Source organism: Schistocerca americana, chromosome X (genome assembly GCF_021461395.2).
Source record: "Schistocerca americana isolate TAMUIC-IGC-003095 chromosome X, iqSchAmer2.1, whole genome shotgun sequence".
Lineage (NCBI taxonomy): Eukaryota > Metazoa > Arthropoda > Insecta > Orthoptera > Acrididae > Schistocerca > Schistocerca americana.
In genome coordinates this window covers 869,419,837-869,434,040 of record NC_060130.1, presented here as the reverse complement: position 1 = coordinate 869,434,040, position 14,204 = coordinate 869,419,837, and the positions used below count along the sequence as shown (strand labels likewise).

At 44.9% G+C, this 14,204-nt stretch overlaps 1 protein-coding gene across 1 annotated transcript in view; it reads left to right on the top strand.

Annotated features, from left to right (window-relative positions):
- Nucleotides 1–14,204, top strand: part of LOC124556361 — a 118,435-nt gene that overhangs the window by 49,476 nt on the left and 54,755 nt on the right. Inside the window, exon 2 of the mRNA XM_047130327.1 lies at nucleotides 4,091–4,356. Within this exon, the coding sequence (XP_046986283.1) occupies nucleotides 4,091–4,356 (266 nt within the window). The remainder of the gene's footprint in view (nucleotides 1–4,090; nucleotides 4,357–14,204) is intronic.

The following is a 14,204-nucleotide window of genomic DNA, read 5'->3' as shown; positions in this document are numbered from 1 at the left end:
TTTCAGCAGCATCGTTCCGGACCTCTAACTGATTTAAGTCAGATCGACTTAAAAGGAATTAATAAACTAATTCTGTGATATTATATAGGGTGTATCAAAATGAATCATCCGCTTTAAAAAAATCATAGCTATTATGTTATTTGAGACATGTGCGTGAACAACGTACTATTGGAAAGAGCAAACTCTCAGTTTTCCATGCTTCCCGCTAAGTAGCAGCAGTGTGCGCTCTCTTCAGTTCCAGCAAAAATGGTGTCGAGACAACAGAAAGCGTTTTGGGTGCTACGTTTTGCGCAGTGCGGGACAGTAATAACTGTTCAGCGTGACTTTCGTACTAGGTTTAGTGTTGATCCTCCTACAGCATAGAGGATTTGACGATGGCATGAACAATTCCGAGAAACCGGTTGTTTGTGTAAAGGCAAATCGCCGGGACGTCCCCGAGTGTCTGACACAGTCGTCGAACGCATCCGCCATAGTTTTGCAAGGAGCCCGCAGAAATCCGTTCGCCGTGCAACCCGACAGCTCAACATGCCCCCGTTGTCCGTCTGGCGTGTGTTGCGTCGATGTTTACATATGAAACCTTACAAAATTCAGCTACTGCTAGCGCTTTGTGAAGGTGACAAACAGCACCTTGTTGAGTTCTGTAATTTCGTCTTGGCAAGCAGAAGGATGACAGTTTTCTTCCACGCTTAGTGTTTAGTGACGAGACAACATTCCATTGAAATGGAAGGGTGAACTGTCATAACGTGAGAATATGGGGTACGGAACAACGACATGAAGTTGTACAACATGAGAGGGACTCTCCATAATTTAATGTGTTTTGTGCAGTTTCACAGGAATAGGTGTATGATCCATTTTTCTTTGCCGAGAACACTATTACAGAAAGCACATATCTCGCTATGCTTTACAACTTTCTTTTCCCACAGTTGGAGACTGATTCGAACGATTTCATTTACGAACAGGATGGGGCACCGCCACATTGACATCTGGAAGTTAAAATGGCTCTGAGCACTATGGGACTTAACATCTGAGGTCGTCAGTCCCCTAGAGCTTAAAACTACTTAAACCTAACTAACCTAAGGACATGACACACATCCATGCCCGAGGCAGGATTCGAACCTGCGACCGTAGCGGTCGCTCGGTTCCAGACTGAAGCGCCTAGAACCGCTCGGCCACACCGGCCGGCGACATCCGGAAGTGCGGGAATTTTTAAACCAAAGGATTACTGCACGATGGATCGGTCGTACTGAATCAGATAAGTCAGCCTCACATTACTGGCCTCCAAGGTCACTGGACCTGACTGTATGTGATTATTTCTTGGGGGGGGGGGGGGGGAGAGTGTTTATAAAAAAGTTTATGTGCCTCCGTTACCAGCAACAGTGAATGAACTGAGATGTCGCATAACAGCAGCCGTGGAAGGTGTAACTCAAGACATGCTTGCCGCATGCAATTTGAATACTGCATTGACATATGACGTGTATCTCAAGGGGGAAACATTGAACACCTATGCGTAGGTAGGAGAAAAAAACTTTTTGAGTTTCCCGTTCATCGAAAAACGAAATTCATTGTATACGTTTTTTGGTTTGAGAAATACATATGTGCCAAATCGGACGATTGTTTTTGATACATCGTGTATTTTGCACTGTTAATCTGACACAAGAAATACACTTTGTCACACTGCTGCACGATATAGACATGCTAAAGGTTTAATACGGCTGCTAAAAGATAAACGTTGACAGCCATTAAGGTCATTTCTAAATTACTCATTTGTTACCGAGTGAGGTGGCGCTGTGGTTAGCACATTGGACTCGCATTCGGGAGGACGGCGGTTCAAACCCGCGTCCGACCATCTTGATTTAAGTTTTCCGTGATTTCACTAAATCGCTTCAGGCAAGTGCGGGGATGGTTCTTCGAAAGAGCACGACCGAATTCCTTCCCCATCCTACCGTAATCCGATGGGACCGATGACCTCGCTGTTTCGTCCCCTCCTCCAAACCAACCAACCAACATAATGTATCATAATTAACGTAATTTAAAATATGTAGAATGACTAGTTAAATGCCGGCCGGTGTGGCCGAGCGGTTCTAGGCGCTTCAGTCCGGAACCGCGCTGTTGCTACGGTTGCAGGTTCGAATGCTGCCTTGGGCATGGATGTGTGTGATGTCCTTAGGTTAGTTAGGTTTAAGTAGTTCTACAGGGTGTTTCAAAAATGACTGGTATATTTGAAACGGCAATAAAAACTAAACGAGCAGCGATAAAAATACACAGTTTGTTGCAATATGCTTGGGACAACAGTACATTTTCAGGCAGACAAACTTTCGAAACTATAGTAGTTACAATTTTCAACAACAGATGGCGCTGCAAGTGATGTGAAAGATATAGAAGACAACGCAGTCTGTGGGTGCGCCATTCTGTACGTCGTCTTTCTGCTGTAAGCGTGTGCTGTTCACAACGTGCAAGTGTGCTGTAGACAACATGGTTTATTCCTTAGAACAGAGGATTTTTCTGGTGTTGGAATTCCACCGCCTAGAACACAGTGTTGTTGCAACAAGACGAAGTTTTCAACGGAGGTTTAATGTAACCAAAGGACCGAAAAGCGATACAATAAAGGGTCTGTTTGAAAAATTTCAACGGACTGGGAACGTGACGGATGAACGTGCTGGAAAGGTAGGGCGACCGTGTACGGCAACCACAGAGGGCAACGCGCAGCTAGTGCAGCAGGTGATCCAACAGCGGCCTCGGGTTTCCGTTCGCCGTGTTGCAGCTGCGGTCCAAATGACGCCAACGTCCACGTATCGTCTCATGCGCCAGAGTTTACACCTCTATCCATACAAAATTCAAACGCGGCAACCCCTCAGCGCCGCTACCATTGCTGCACGAGAGACATTCGCTAACGATATAGTGCACAGGATTGATGACGGCGATATGCATGTGGGCAGCATTTGGTTTACTGACGAAGCTTATTTTTACCTGGACGGCTTCGTCAATAAACAGAACTGGCGCATATGGGGAACCGAAAAGCCCCATGTTGCAGTCCCATCGTCCCTGCATCCTCAAAAAGTACTGGTCTGAACCGCCATTTCTTCCAAAGGAATCATTGGCCCATTTTTCAGATCCGAAACGATTACTGCATCACGCTATCTGGACATTCTTCGTGAATTTGTGGCGGTACAAACTGCCTTAGACGACACTGCGAACACCTCGTGGTTTATGCAAGATGGTGCCCGGCCGCATCGCACGGCCGACGTCTTTAATTTCCTGAATGAATATTTCGATGATCGTGTGATTGCTTTGGGCTATCCGAAACATACAGGAGGCGGCGTGGTTTGGCCTCCCTATTCGCCAGACATGAACCCCTGTGACTTCTTTCTGTGGGGACACTTGAAAGACCAGGTGTATGGTTCAAATGGCTCTGAGCACTATGGGACTCAACTGCTGAGGTCATTAGTCCCCTAGAACTTAGAACTAGTTAAACCTAACTTACCTAAGGACATCACAAACATCCATGCCCGAGGCAGGATTCGAACCTGCGACCGTAGCGGACTTGCGGTTCCAGACTGCAGCGCCTTTAACCGCACGGCCACTTCGGCCGGCAGACCAGGTGTACCGCCAGAATCGAGAAACAATTGAACAGCTGAAGCAGTACATCTCATCTGCATGTGAAGCCATTCCGCCAGACACGTTGTCAAAGGTTTCGGGTAATTTCATTCAGAGACTACGCCATATTATTGCTACGCATGGTGGATATGTGGAAAATATCGTACTATAGAGTTTCCCAGACCGCAGCGCCATCTGTTGTTGACAATTGTAACCACTGTAATTTCGAAAGTTTGTCTGCCTGAAAATGTACTGTTGTCCCAAGCATATTGCAAAAAACGGTGTATTTCTATCGCTGCTCATTTAGTTTTTATTGCCGTTTCAAATATACGGGTCATTTTTGAAACACCCTGTAAGTTCTAGGGGACTGATGACCTCAGATGTTAAGTCCCATAGTGCTCAGAGCCATTTGAACCATTTAAATGTGAAGAGAGAGCCCTATGATCCTTCCCCTCTTTGGTCAAAGAAGTATTACCGAGAAGTAAATTATTTGCAGGACGCGTGTGATTCGGATCAAGAGTTGGGGCCGCCGGTCGGCGCACCGCCGGGCCGCTCGACGGCGCAGAGGCTGGACAACGCAGACAAGGACTCCATCGGCTACGCGGGCTCCAACTCGATCGACTCGGGCTACAAGAGCTCGTGTCCCACGCCGGAGCCCGGCGATGCGGGCCTGCTGCTGTACGCCGGCGACAGCAAGCGCTCCTCCATCGCCGCGTCGGCGCAGAAGCCGCGCATTGCCATGGGCACCAAGGTCATCAACAGGTCAGACACTAAACACGCTCTTCTTGTGTTAAAATGCTGCCAGTCTCGTCCTCAATGTCGTAGAGTCGCCCGAGGTCTCCACCCGCGACCGGGATCCCAGGGCTATTCTACGTCTGCAACTACATCTGTGTCCAGAATGAGATTTTCACTCTGCAGCGGAGTGTGCGCTGATATGAAACTTCCTGGCAGATTAAAACTGTGTGCCCGACCGAGACTCGAACTCGGGACCTTTGCCTTTCGCGGGCAAGTGCTCTACCAACTGAGCTACCGAAGCACGACTCACGCCCGGTACCCACAGCTTCACTTCTGCCAGTATCTCGTCTCCTACCTTCCAAACTTTACAGAAGCTCTCCTGCGAAACTTGCAGAACTAGCACTCCTGAAAGAAAGGAGAGCTTCTGTAAAGTTTGGAAGGTAGGAGACGAAATACTGGCAGAAGTAAAGCTGTGGGTACCGGGCGTGAGTCGTGCTTCGGTAGCTCAGTTGGTAGAGCACTTGCCCGCGAAAGGCAAAGGTCCCGAGTTCGAGTCTCGGTCGGGCACACAGTTTTAATCTGCCAGGAAGTTTCAACTACATCTGTGTTCTGCAAACCACTGTCAAATGGGTCGCCACGTTGTACTATAACTTATTCACTTTACTACCTGATTTTAGCTCAATTCATGAACTCTTCCAGAAAGACTGAGCACTAAAAAGAGGCCTATTGAATATTATATGTGTGTTTTGATGTGGCGTTTCGGTTTTGTTTTGTGGGAAATGCTGAGTTGCTCATCGTCTGCTGGGAGCAGCTTATGTTTCCATTACCTGGACAGAGAGGTTTACCCATCTTAGTCGAAGGCTGTTTCCGTCTGTGAGGTTGGTGATGGAGGGCTACCCCTCTGGTAGCTTTCGCTGCACCGGGAGCTAGGTAATCTCGAAAGAGAAAGCGGCACTCTTCGGTGAACGCTTGGTGAGTACGGATCGTAGCTCTTAAGGGGGGTTTCAGGTGATAGGAAGCAGGTTGTGTTAGGACTTCGTTATGTTTAACTGTTGAAATACTTAAGAACTTTAGCGTGTGAAGCGAGTTATTTTTATGAATGTGCCATAATTATATTGCTTTAAACAGGCGATTTTTGGGTGTTTGAGTTAAAAGTGTGTAAGTTACTTTGTTCATTTTGAACAACGATGAAGTAGAATTTCAAACGGTAAATCTGATTAGGAAAAGCTGCCGGCCGCGGTGGCCGAGCGGTTTTAGGCGGTTGAGTCCGGAACCGCGCTGCTACTATGGTCGCAGGTTCGAATCCTGCCTCTGGCGTGGATGTGTGTGATGTCCTTACGTTAGTTAGGTTTAAGTAGTTCTAAGTTCTAGGGGACTGATGACCTCAGAAGTTAAGTCCCATAGTGCTCAGAGCCATTTGAACCATAGGAAAAGCTGGTTAGGATCACTTCAATAGTACGTGAGTGTAATACTGTGTCGAAGCGAGTACGATTTTTAATGATTTTTAATCTTATATTTTGTGGAAGTTGCTTTTGTCTTTGTGTGTCGATTTTGTGCCACGCGTTTGGTAATCAATGACCCTTCTGGTCCACCACTGCACCGCAATAGGCTTCATTTTAACAGTTTGCTTGTTTAATGAGCGATAATTTCTGCAAGCATATCTGTTCTTTCGTGCGCTTTCTACAAAGCAGCACAACAGTTTGATTCGGAATGCACCACGTGCTCTAGTTCGGCCGTTTACAAGCAGCAGCCGCAGTTAGTATGCTGAATAATTATCGCACAACCTCTTGCATTGGTTAAACCTCTGTCCAGAATAGAGCATGCGTCGAATCGTAATGCGAATCTCACTGAGATATTTTTATGGTATGAATGCAACGCAGATGATAGTATCATTGTCTCCCACCCCGTTTTCTGTGTTTCTTCTTGCTGTAGTTAAATTGTGCTCTGTTACTTTCTCACCTAATTCTTACTTAAATTTTTCCAGTCAGGCACCAGTTATGTGTAGTTAGGATGTGCAACCAAATACTTAGATACAATAAATAATCTACGTGAAAGATAAATTCTGTGGTGTTGATCTTACCCACTTACTCAGACTTCGAAAAGGGTACAAATGGCTCTGAGCACTATGCGACTTAACTTCTGAGGTCATCAGTCGCCTAGAACTTAGAACTAATTAAACCTAACTAACCTAAGGACATCACACACATCCATGCCCGAGGCAGGATTCGAACCTGCGACCGCAGCGGTCACGCGGTTCCAGACTGAAGCGCCTTTAACCGCACGGCCACAACGGCCGGCTACTCCGACTTCCAATCGTGAATTAATCAAGTTGCTTCATGCACGACGTGGAGTGCTATTTATCTGGCTACTTAAAGAGATTTGCATACTTGTAATTAAATTATTAAAGTAATTAAACTAATAATTTTCCAGCTACGTTTTTTTATAAAGGGTTAGGAAGGGCTTGGGGTGGTGGTGACCCTGAAATTCTGAATTTTTATCATTTTTTTGCGAGAGAAGCAGCTAGAAATGCGAGACAACGTACATGGCTCGATGAGGACCGTCGTAAAGATAGTAATACGTTACACATGGCGTCTACAACTACATCTGTGTTCTGCAAACCACTGTCAAATGGGCCGTCATGTTGTACCACTCATTGGGGCTTCTTCACGTTCCATTCGAGTATTTAGTGCGCGAACAATCAGGGTCGTATTTACGCAGGCTATTTGGACTGCAGCACAAAAATTTAAAACAAGGAAATGTTTGTGTTTCAGTATTGTAGGGCAGACACTCTTACAATCGTGAGAGAACTAGACGTAATTATTTTGTTTACGTTTATTCGGACGTATTTTTCAGTTGACAGTTAATGCGAATGAAGTCTGCATTCATCTTTCAAACCTAGCGTTCCCTCGTGTCAAATTCCCAGTGGCACCCAGTCAAACGCGTGGCACTTCATTTGGCAAAATCGTTTGGACTTTTAAATTAAAAAATTATAACGTGCCTACTGCTGCAGTTTTGTGGTTTTTCGAACTTTTGTGGTCAATGTTAGTTTTTAAATTTTTATTTGCCCAACCGATTTTTATATCTGTTCATATAACTTGACTGCAATGAACTGTTAATGATACGAGCACCTATGACCTACAAACTTAACCTTCATCTATTGTTCTTTGGGGCTCGCAGTCCATAATATGTCTTTTAATGACATGATAATTACGAGTACCAGCCAGCCACATTGCTCTGGAATTTTTTCTTTCATATAAATCATTCACGATTAGTCAATTTTGACTCATCGCCATCATCATGGAATTCCAGATAAAACATAATTATAAATAATAAAAAGCAACTGAATTACCACACATCACTTATTTATAATGGTAACTGTGTAAACATACAATATTGCTGATCCACTGTTATCCAAGCCGTCAGAAAAATAGCATACATGGAAATCAACTAAAAAAAAAAAAAAAAAAAAAAGACATAGACATGACAGCAGCGATATTACGAAGGTAAAAACACCTAACGATGTATTATACCTTTTCTAATCGTGGTTACAGACCATTATATTAACACCATTGCTTACTTACGTAATTACAGAGCGTTAGTGACTGATGATGGCAATATGCCGAAATGAACTCATCGTAAGTGATTTATAAAATATATAATAAAAACAATTACAGAACAGTAAAGGTGGCTGATATTCGTAATGTAAACGCCGTCGGGTAGACCGTCCGCCTGGTGCAAGTCTTTAGAGTTGACGCCACTTCGGCGACTTGCGTGTCGATGAGGATGAAATGATGATAATAAGGACAACACAACACCCACTCTCTGGGCGGAGAAAATCTCCGACCCAGCCGGGAATCGAACCCGTGCCGCTAGGTATGACATTCCGTCGCGCTGACCACTCCGCTAACATGGGCGGACATATATTCGTAATAATCATGTCATTAATCTTGATCACTGAAATTCACGAATCTTTAGCATGAAACAGTGTTTCATGATGTATCTACTACTCTGAAGTAGTGTTCTGCTATACACGCGTGTACTCTGTTCCGTGTTAAGTTTAAAATGGTGGCGATCTCCGCTTGAGCACGTCTATCTGTTCCTGGAATTGATTTGCAGCTAAATGATTAAGTGAAATAATAGACCTACACTTATTCCTTTTGAGTTATACCGTATGTTTTACTGCACCAACTGTTATAATATAACATTACCATTGATTGAAGCACATTATTGCACTCTGTTCACCGCCTTGTTAAAGCAAAACTTCTTCGATAATTTTCTTGTTCGATAATCATGCCGATTTTATGCCTTCAGTATTCTGTTAGAAACTGTTAATTACTTCAACATTTCTACAACATTCCCAACTCTATTACCATCATTCGACCTCACGTCTACCACTGTCGCCATTCTAAGCCGTTCTTGTATTGTGACGTTACTGATGCTGCTCCGGCATCCTCTCCAGCGGTTTTTAGCGTCCCTGCGTCGCGCACTATAGTTTCCACCGATTGCACCACACGGTTTCACGTAATTTGCCAATGAGCACAACGTTCTTCATGACAGTTTCCTTTTATTATCGGCGACTCTTTTTTTTCATTAAAATGCTGCGTGAAATGGGGCTCATTTCAGAACTGCTTTAAATACTCATTTACCTACGAAAAAGTTTTAATTGTTTATGAATTATAAAATGTGAGGTGCCGGCCGAAGTGGCCGTGCGGTTAAAGGCGCTGCAGTCTGGAACCGCAGGACCGCTACGGTCGCAGGTTCGAATCCTGCCTCGGGCATGGATGTTTGTGATGTCCTTAGGTTAGTTAGGTTTAACTAGTTCTAAGTTCTAGGGGACTAATGACCTCAGCAGTTGAGTCCCATAGTGCTCAGAGCCATTTGAACCAAAATGTGAGGTGATATCAGAGGTTTCCGAAGATGTGTCCACCTTACAAGGTATTTGTGAACGAGATATTGCGGAACATGTACAACATGCCTTAACGTCCATTGTGTCTGACAAGACAGCTTTCTGACACGTTACGTCTTAGATATTCTACACGGCCGCCACGAGTATTTTACTGGAGAATTCAAAAATCAAATAAACATACACGTTCTTCAATTGTAAATCCATTCTTACATAAATATGTCTTTGTTAAAATAGTTTTACCTCTACCAACACGAAATACCTCCAAAAATTTATCAACATCCCAATAACAGCCCTGTGATGGCTGTACCCAACATTGTAGCGAAATACACAGAAGAGCTGTGGCAGCTGTACCCATCACCGCAGGCGAATATCAACACTATGTTGCGACCCGGGAGGCTGGGATCACGCTGTGTGTAAGAGGCCAGGCACAAAGTGAGGGAGAGTGGTCCAGTTTACGCCCGGAGGCGTTAGTGACATAGCCGTATCGGTGATAACATTTACTTTCCGGAATGAATTTACACAGTGTCTCAGTACATCAGACAGTGGCCACGCATAAGCACGAGCCGTGAAGAAGTGATGACACACGCCAGCGAGTCGTTACATCAGAGCCACAGTTCAGTAGGCTGCGGCTGTGTGTTGTACCAACGGCCTCATGCCAACAGTTAGGCATCGTCCGTCCAGATGTTTTGCAGTATAGTACGGCTCAAAAAAAAAAAAAAAAATGGTTCAAATGGCTCTGAGCACTATGGGACTTAACATCTGTGGCCATCAGTCCCCTAGAACTTAGAACTACTTAAACCTAACTAACCTAAGGACATCACACACATCCATGCCCGAGGCAGGATTCGAACCTGCGACCGTAGCAGTCGCGCGGTTCCGGACTGAGCGCCTACAACCGCTAGACCACCGCGGCCGGCAGTACGGCTCACATTTCAGTGCTCTCGTAGACAGCCCATCGCATGTTCAGGTCAGGACATCTACCTGTGTAGTCCAGAACGTCAGCTGTCGTCAAGACTAGGCGCTGTTCATGCGCCAAGACTGCAGTCGATGTTTACGACTCTTCCAGGGGGCTGTGCAAACGTACCACGCCTGGGCGGTGTGGAACGACAGCTTGCAAATCATCCACAATTGACCCTCAGTGGAGGAGGACTGGCCACACACCATTCCTCATCCACAATTACCCAGTAGGCAACAACGGCAGACCACGGGTGTGGTTTGAATCTGGTTGGCTGCGTATCGGTGTTGAAGTCAGCAAGTGGGTAGCAGGTAGGCAATCACCGATCAGTCCGTCGTGGTTTCACGGCAACTCGACAGACCGTCACTCTGTCTGGTTCTAGCGACACAGAGGGAAAGGCGGCACTACTAGATGTGACGTTGAGCTCCAAAAGCCTCGTTATTTATAGAGTCAAAGCTGAGCTTATGACGAGGTGGCTTTGGGTGCATGATCGACTTTTGGCCTCATTTATTGGTCTCGACGGCGCTCCTTGCCTCACTGTCTCAATTCACTAATTACTGTGGGCCGCCAAGTTCGAGGCTTTCTGCAACCTTTGACTATTGCAGTGTTGGCCGGTTTACCAAGTGTTACTTCATACTAACCTGTTATGCAGCGCTGTGGCGTTTGCTCTTCAGCTTCCCCCACGTGGCAACGCTCGCCTGGTGGTCTGCCTTCCACTTCATCTGCAGTACGCGTTATTGACCTTACAATTGGTACACCGGCCCCGAGCTAGCCTCCTCGGCTCTGAGCTTGTCGCGTAGAACTTCATACAAGGTGTACAACTTTGCTTCCGCCGTTTGCCGATAGGTGGCGACAATGTCAAGTAGCGGTCGAAGGAAACAGATCGCAGACGTCAGGCAGTTAGCCTGGACCTCGGTCAACATAACCTCATTCAAACATTAGTCGATTTGTGTCTGCATCATAAAGTTGTTCTTGACTGAAAATGTCGGTTTACGAGCCTAATTCTCGTCATTTGCGGGAGGTGTAACTGTTTTGTTTCAGTATGAAGAAAACAGCTGCTGAGTCTCATCGAATGCTCTCAAGTACGTATGGTAAGGACGCTATTAGCGAAAGAACGTGTCGTGAGTGGTTTCAACGCTTCAAGAACGGTGATTTTAACGTCGTAGACCGGCATAGTGGTGGAAGAAATAATGTTTTCGAAGATTCAGAATTGGAGACATTGCTGTGTGAAGACTCGCGTCAAACTCAAGAAGAATTGGCACGTTTAGTGGGAGTGACACAGTAAGCCATTTCTAAACTTCTCAAGGCCATGGGCATGATTCGGAAAGAAGGAACTTGGGTCCCGTGTCAGCTGAAACAAAGGGACGTTGAACGGCGTTCGTGTGTTTGTGAACAGTTGCTTCAGAGGCAAAAACGGAAGGGATTTCTGCATTGCATTGTAACCGGGGAAGAAAAATTGGTTCATTACGATAACCCTAAACGCAAAAAATCATGGGGATATCCCGTCCATGCCTCCACGTCGACGGCCAGACCGAATATTCAAGGCTCCAAGATCACGCTCTGCGTTTGGTGGGACCAGCTCGGCGTCGTGTACTATGAGGCGTTAAAACCAAGTGAAACAGTCACAGGTGCTCGTTATCGAACGCAATTAAGGCGTTTGAGCAGAGCATTAAAAGACAAACGGCCGCAATATAGCGAGAGGCACGATAAAGTGATTTTGCAGCACGTCAACGCTCGATCCCACGTTGCAAAAGAGATCAAAACGTACTTGGAAACGTTAAAAGGGGAGTTCTACCCCATCCGCCGTATTCTCCAGACATTGCTCCCTTCGACTATCACCTGTTTAGATCAATGACGCATAGCCTCGCTGACCAAGACTTCCGATCTCATGAAGTCATAAATTGTGTCGATTCGTGGATCGCTTCAAAAGATGAACAATTTTTTCGACGCGGGATTCGCACACTGCCCGAAATATGGGAGAAAGTAGTGGCCAGCGATGGAAAATACACTGAATGACACATGTGTAACCAATTTGTTCCATTAAAGCCTCAAATGTTGGGGAAAAAAACGGTGGAAGCAAAGTTGTACACCTTGTAAAATTTGAGCATGTACAACGAAATTATTCAGGGGCGTAAAAAATGTAACAGCAAAGTAAAGCCAACACTGTAATAATACTATTTAATATTTTCTGCGTAATCTATTATTACGGACTTCTATAAAACGAATGATTTGGTTGGTTTTGGGGAGGGACCAAACAGCGAGGTTATCGGTCCCACCGGATTAGGGAAGGATGGGGTAGGAAGTCGGCTAACCACTGCGCCACCTCACTTGGTAACAAATGTTCCAATTGTTTTCATTTTAGGGCTCCGTACCTCAATCGGTAGAAATGGAATCCTTGTAGAATCACTTTGTTATCCATCCATCTGTCTGTCTATCAGCCCGTGCGACTGTTAAGACCCCTGTTTCTCAGGAACAGGTAGCGGTATCAAATAGAAATTAATGTCAGACCTTGGCGGTGTGCGAAATTTAAGTTTCTAAGTCAGTGTAGTTAAAAGATATGGTCATTTATGTCGCATATTTTGCTATTTGCAAGCTCATTCATCAATACCTATAGTGTACTTCCCGTTGACCTATAATCACAAAATTTGACAAGAAGAAAGGTTTCAGACCATAAGTACAAGAAAAAAGTCCGAAAATTGTTAATCTGTAATTATATCACTTCAAAAATATATCTTGTTTTTGGTCGTTTGTTGATCGTCTATCTATCCATCTGTGAAGACCAGTTTTTCTCAAGAACGGATGGAGGTATCAACTTGAAATTTATGTGAAACACTAAGATATGCGGTCCCTTGGCGGTGTAAATAAAACAAGCTTGTAAGTCAATAGATACGGTCATATTTGCCACATATTTTCATAATCGCAAACTCATCCAGCAAAACTTATAGATGAGCCATCTAAGAGTATACGAGTATATATGCCTGGTATGGTGGTCTAATGGTTTAGCGTGTGCGTGGAAATTGAGACGTCGTGGGATCGTATCTCGGTCAGACCACGAATTTTTCAACGTTTGGCACTATAACTGGAAGCTATTCTTTAGAACTACGAAGAGAATAAGATGGACGGAAGAACTAAGACACAAAAATAAACTCCAGTAAGGTAAGGGAAGAGGCCAGGATTAGAAAAGTAGCTAGACAAGGATGACCCTATCTCTGTATTTATTTAATGTCTTCAAGGAGAAAGGTAATCTGATCATGAAGGATAAGACAAATGGAATAAAAGCTAATGATGAAAAGAGATACTGAATCAGATTCGCTGATTACATCGAAATAGTTGAAAACTCCGAAAAAGAAATCAATATGATGCTGCAGGTGCTATCAGACACTCATAAAATATGGAAATTAAAAGTGAACAAACGGAATACGAAATTAACAGCAGAACTGCAAAAAAAAAAAATGAAAAAAGTAAAACCAATGTAAAACTGACGACATCAAAATTGGTCAGGTGAAAAAACTTTGTTAACTAGGTAGTATAATCACAGAGGAAACAGATGCATAGTGGAAGCGAAGAGAACTGCTTTGGAAAAACAGGCAATTACACTGAAACGCCAAAGAAACTGGTATAGCAATGCGTATTCAAATACAGAAATGGTTCAAATGGCTCTGAGTACTATGGGACTTAACATCGGAGGTCAACAGTCCCCTAGAACTTACAATTACTTAAACCCAACTAACCTAAGGACATCACACACATTCACGCCCGAGGCAGGATTCGAACCTGCGACCGTAGCGGTCGTGCGGTTCCAGACTGAGGCTCCCAGAACCGCTCGGCCACACCGGCCGGCCTCAAATACAGGGGTATGTAAACAGGCAGGATAAGGAGCTGCGGTTGGCTACGCCTATATAAGACAACAAGTGTCTACCGCAGTTGTTAGAACGGTTACTGCTGCTATATGGCGCCCGCCGGAGTGGCCGAGCGGTTACAGGAGCTACAATCTGGAACCGCACGACCACTACG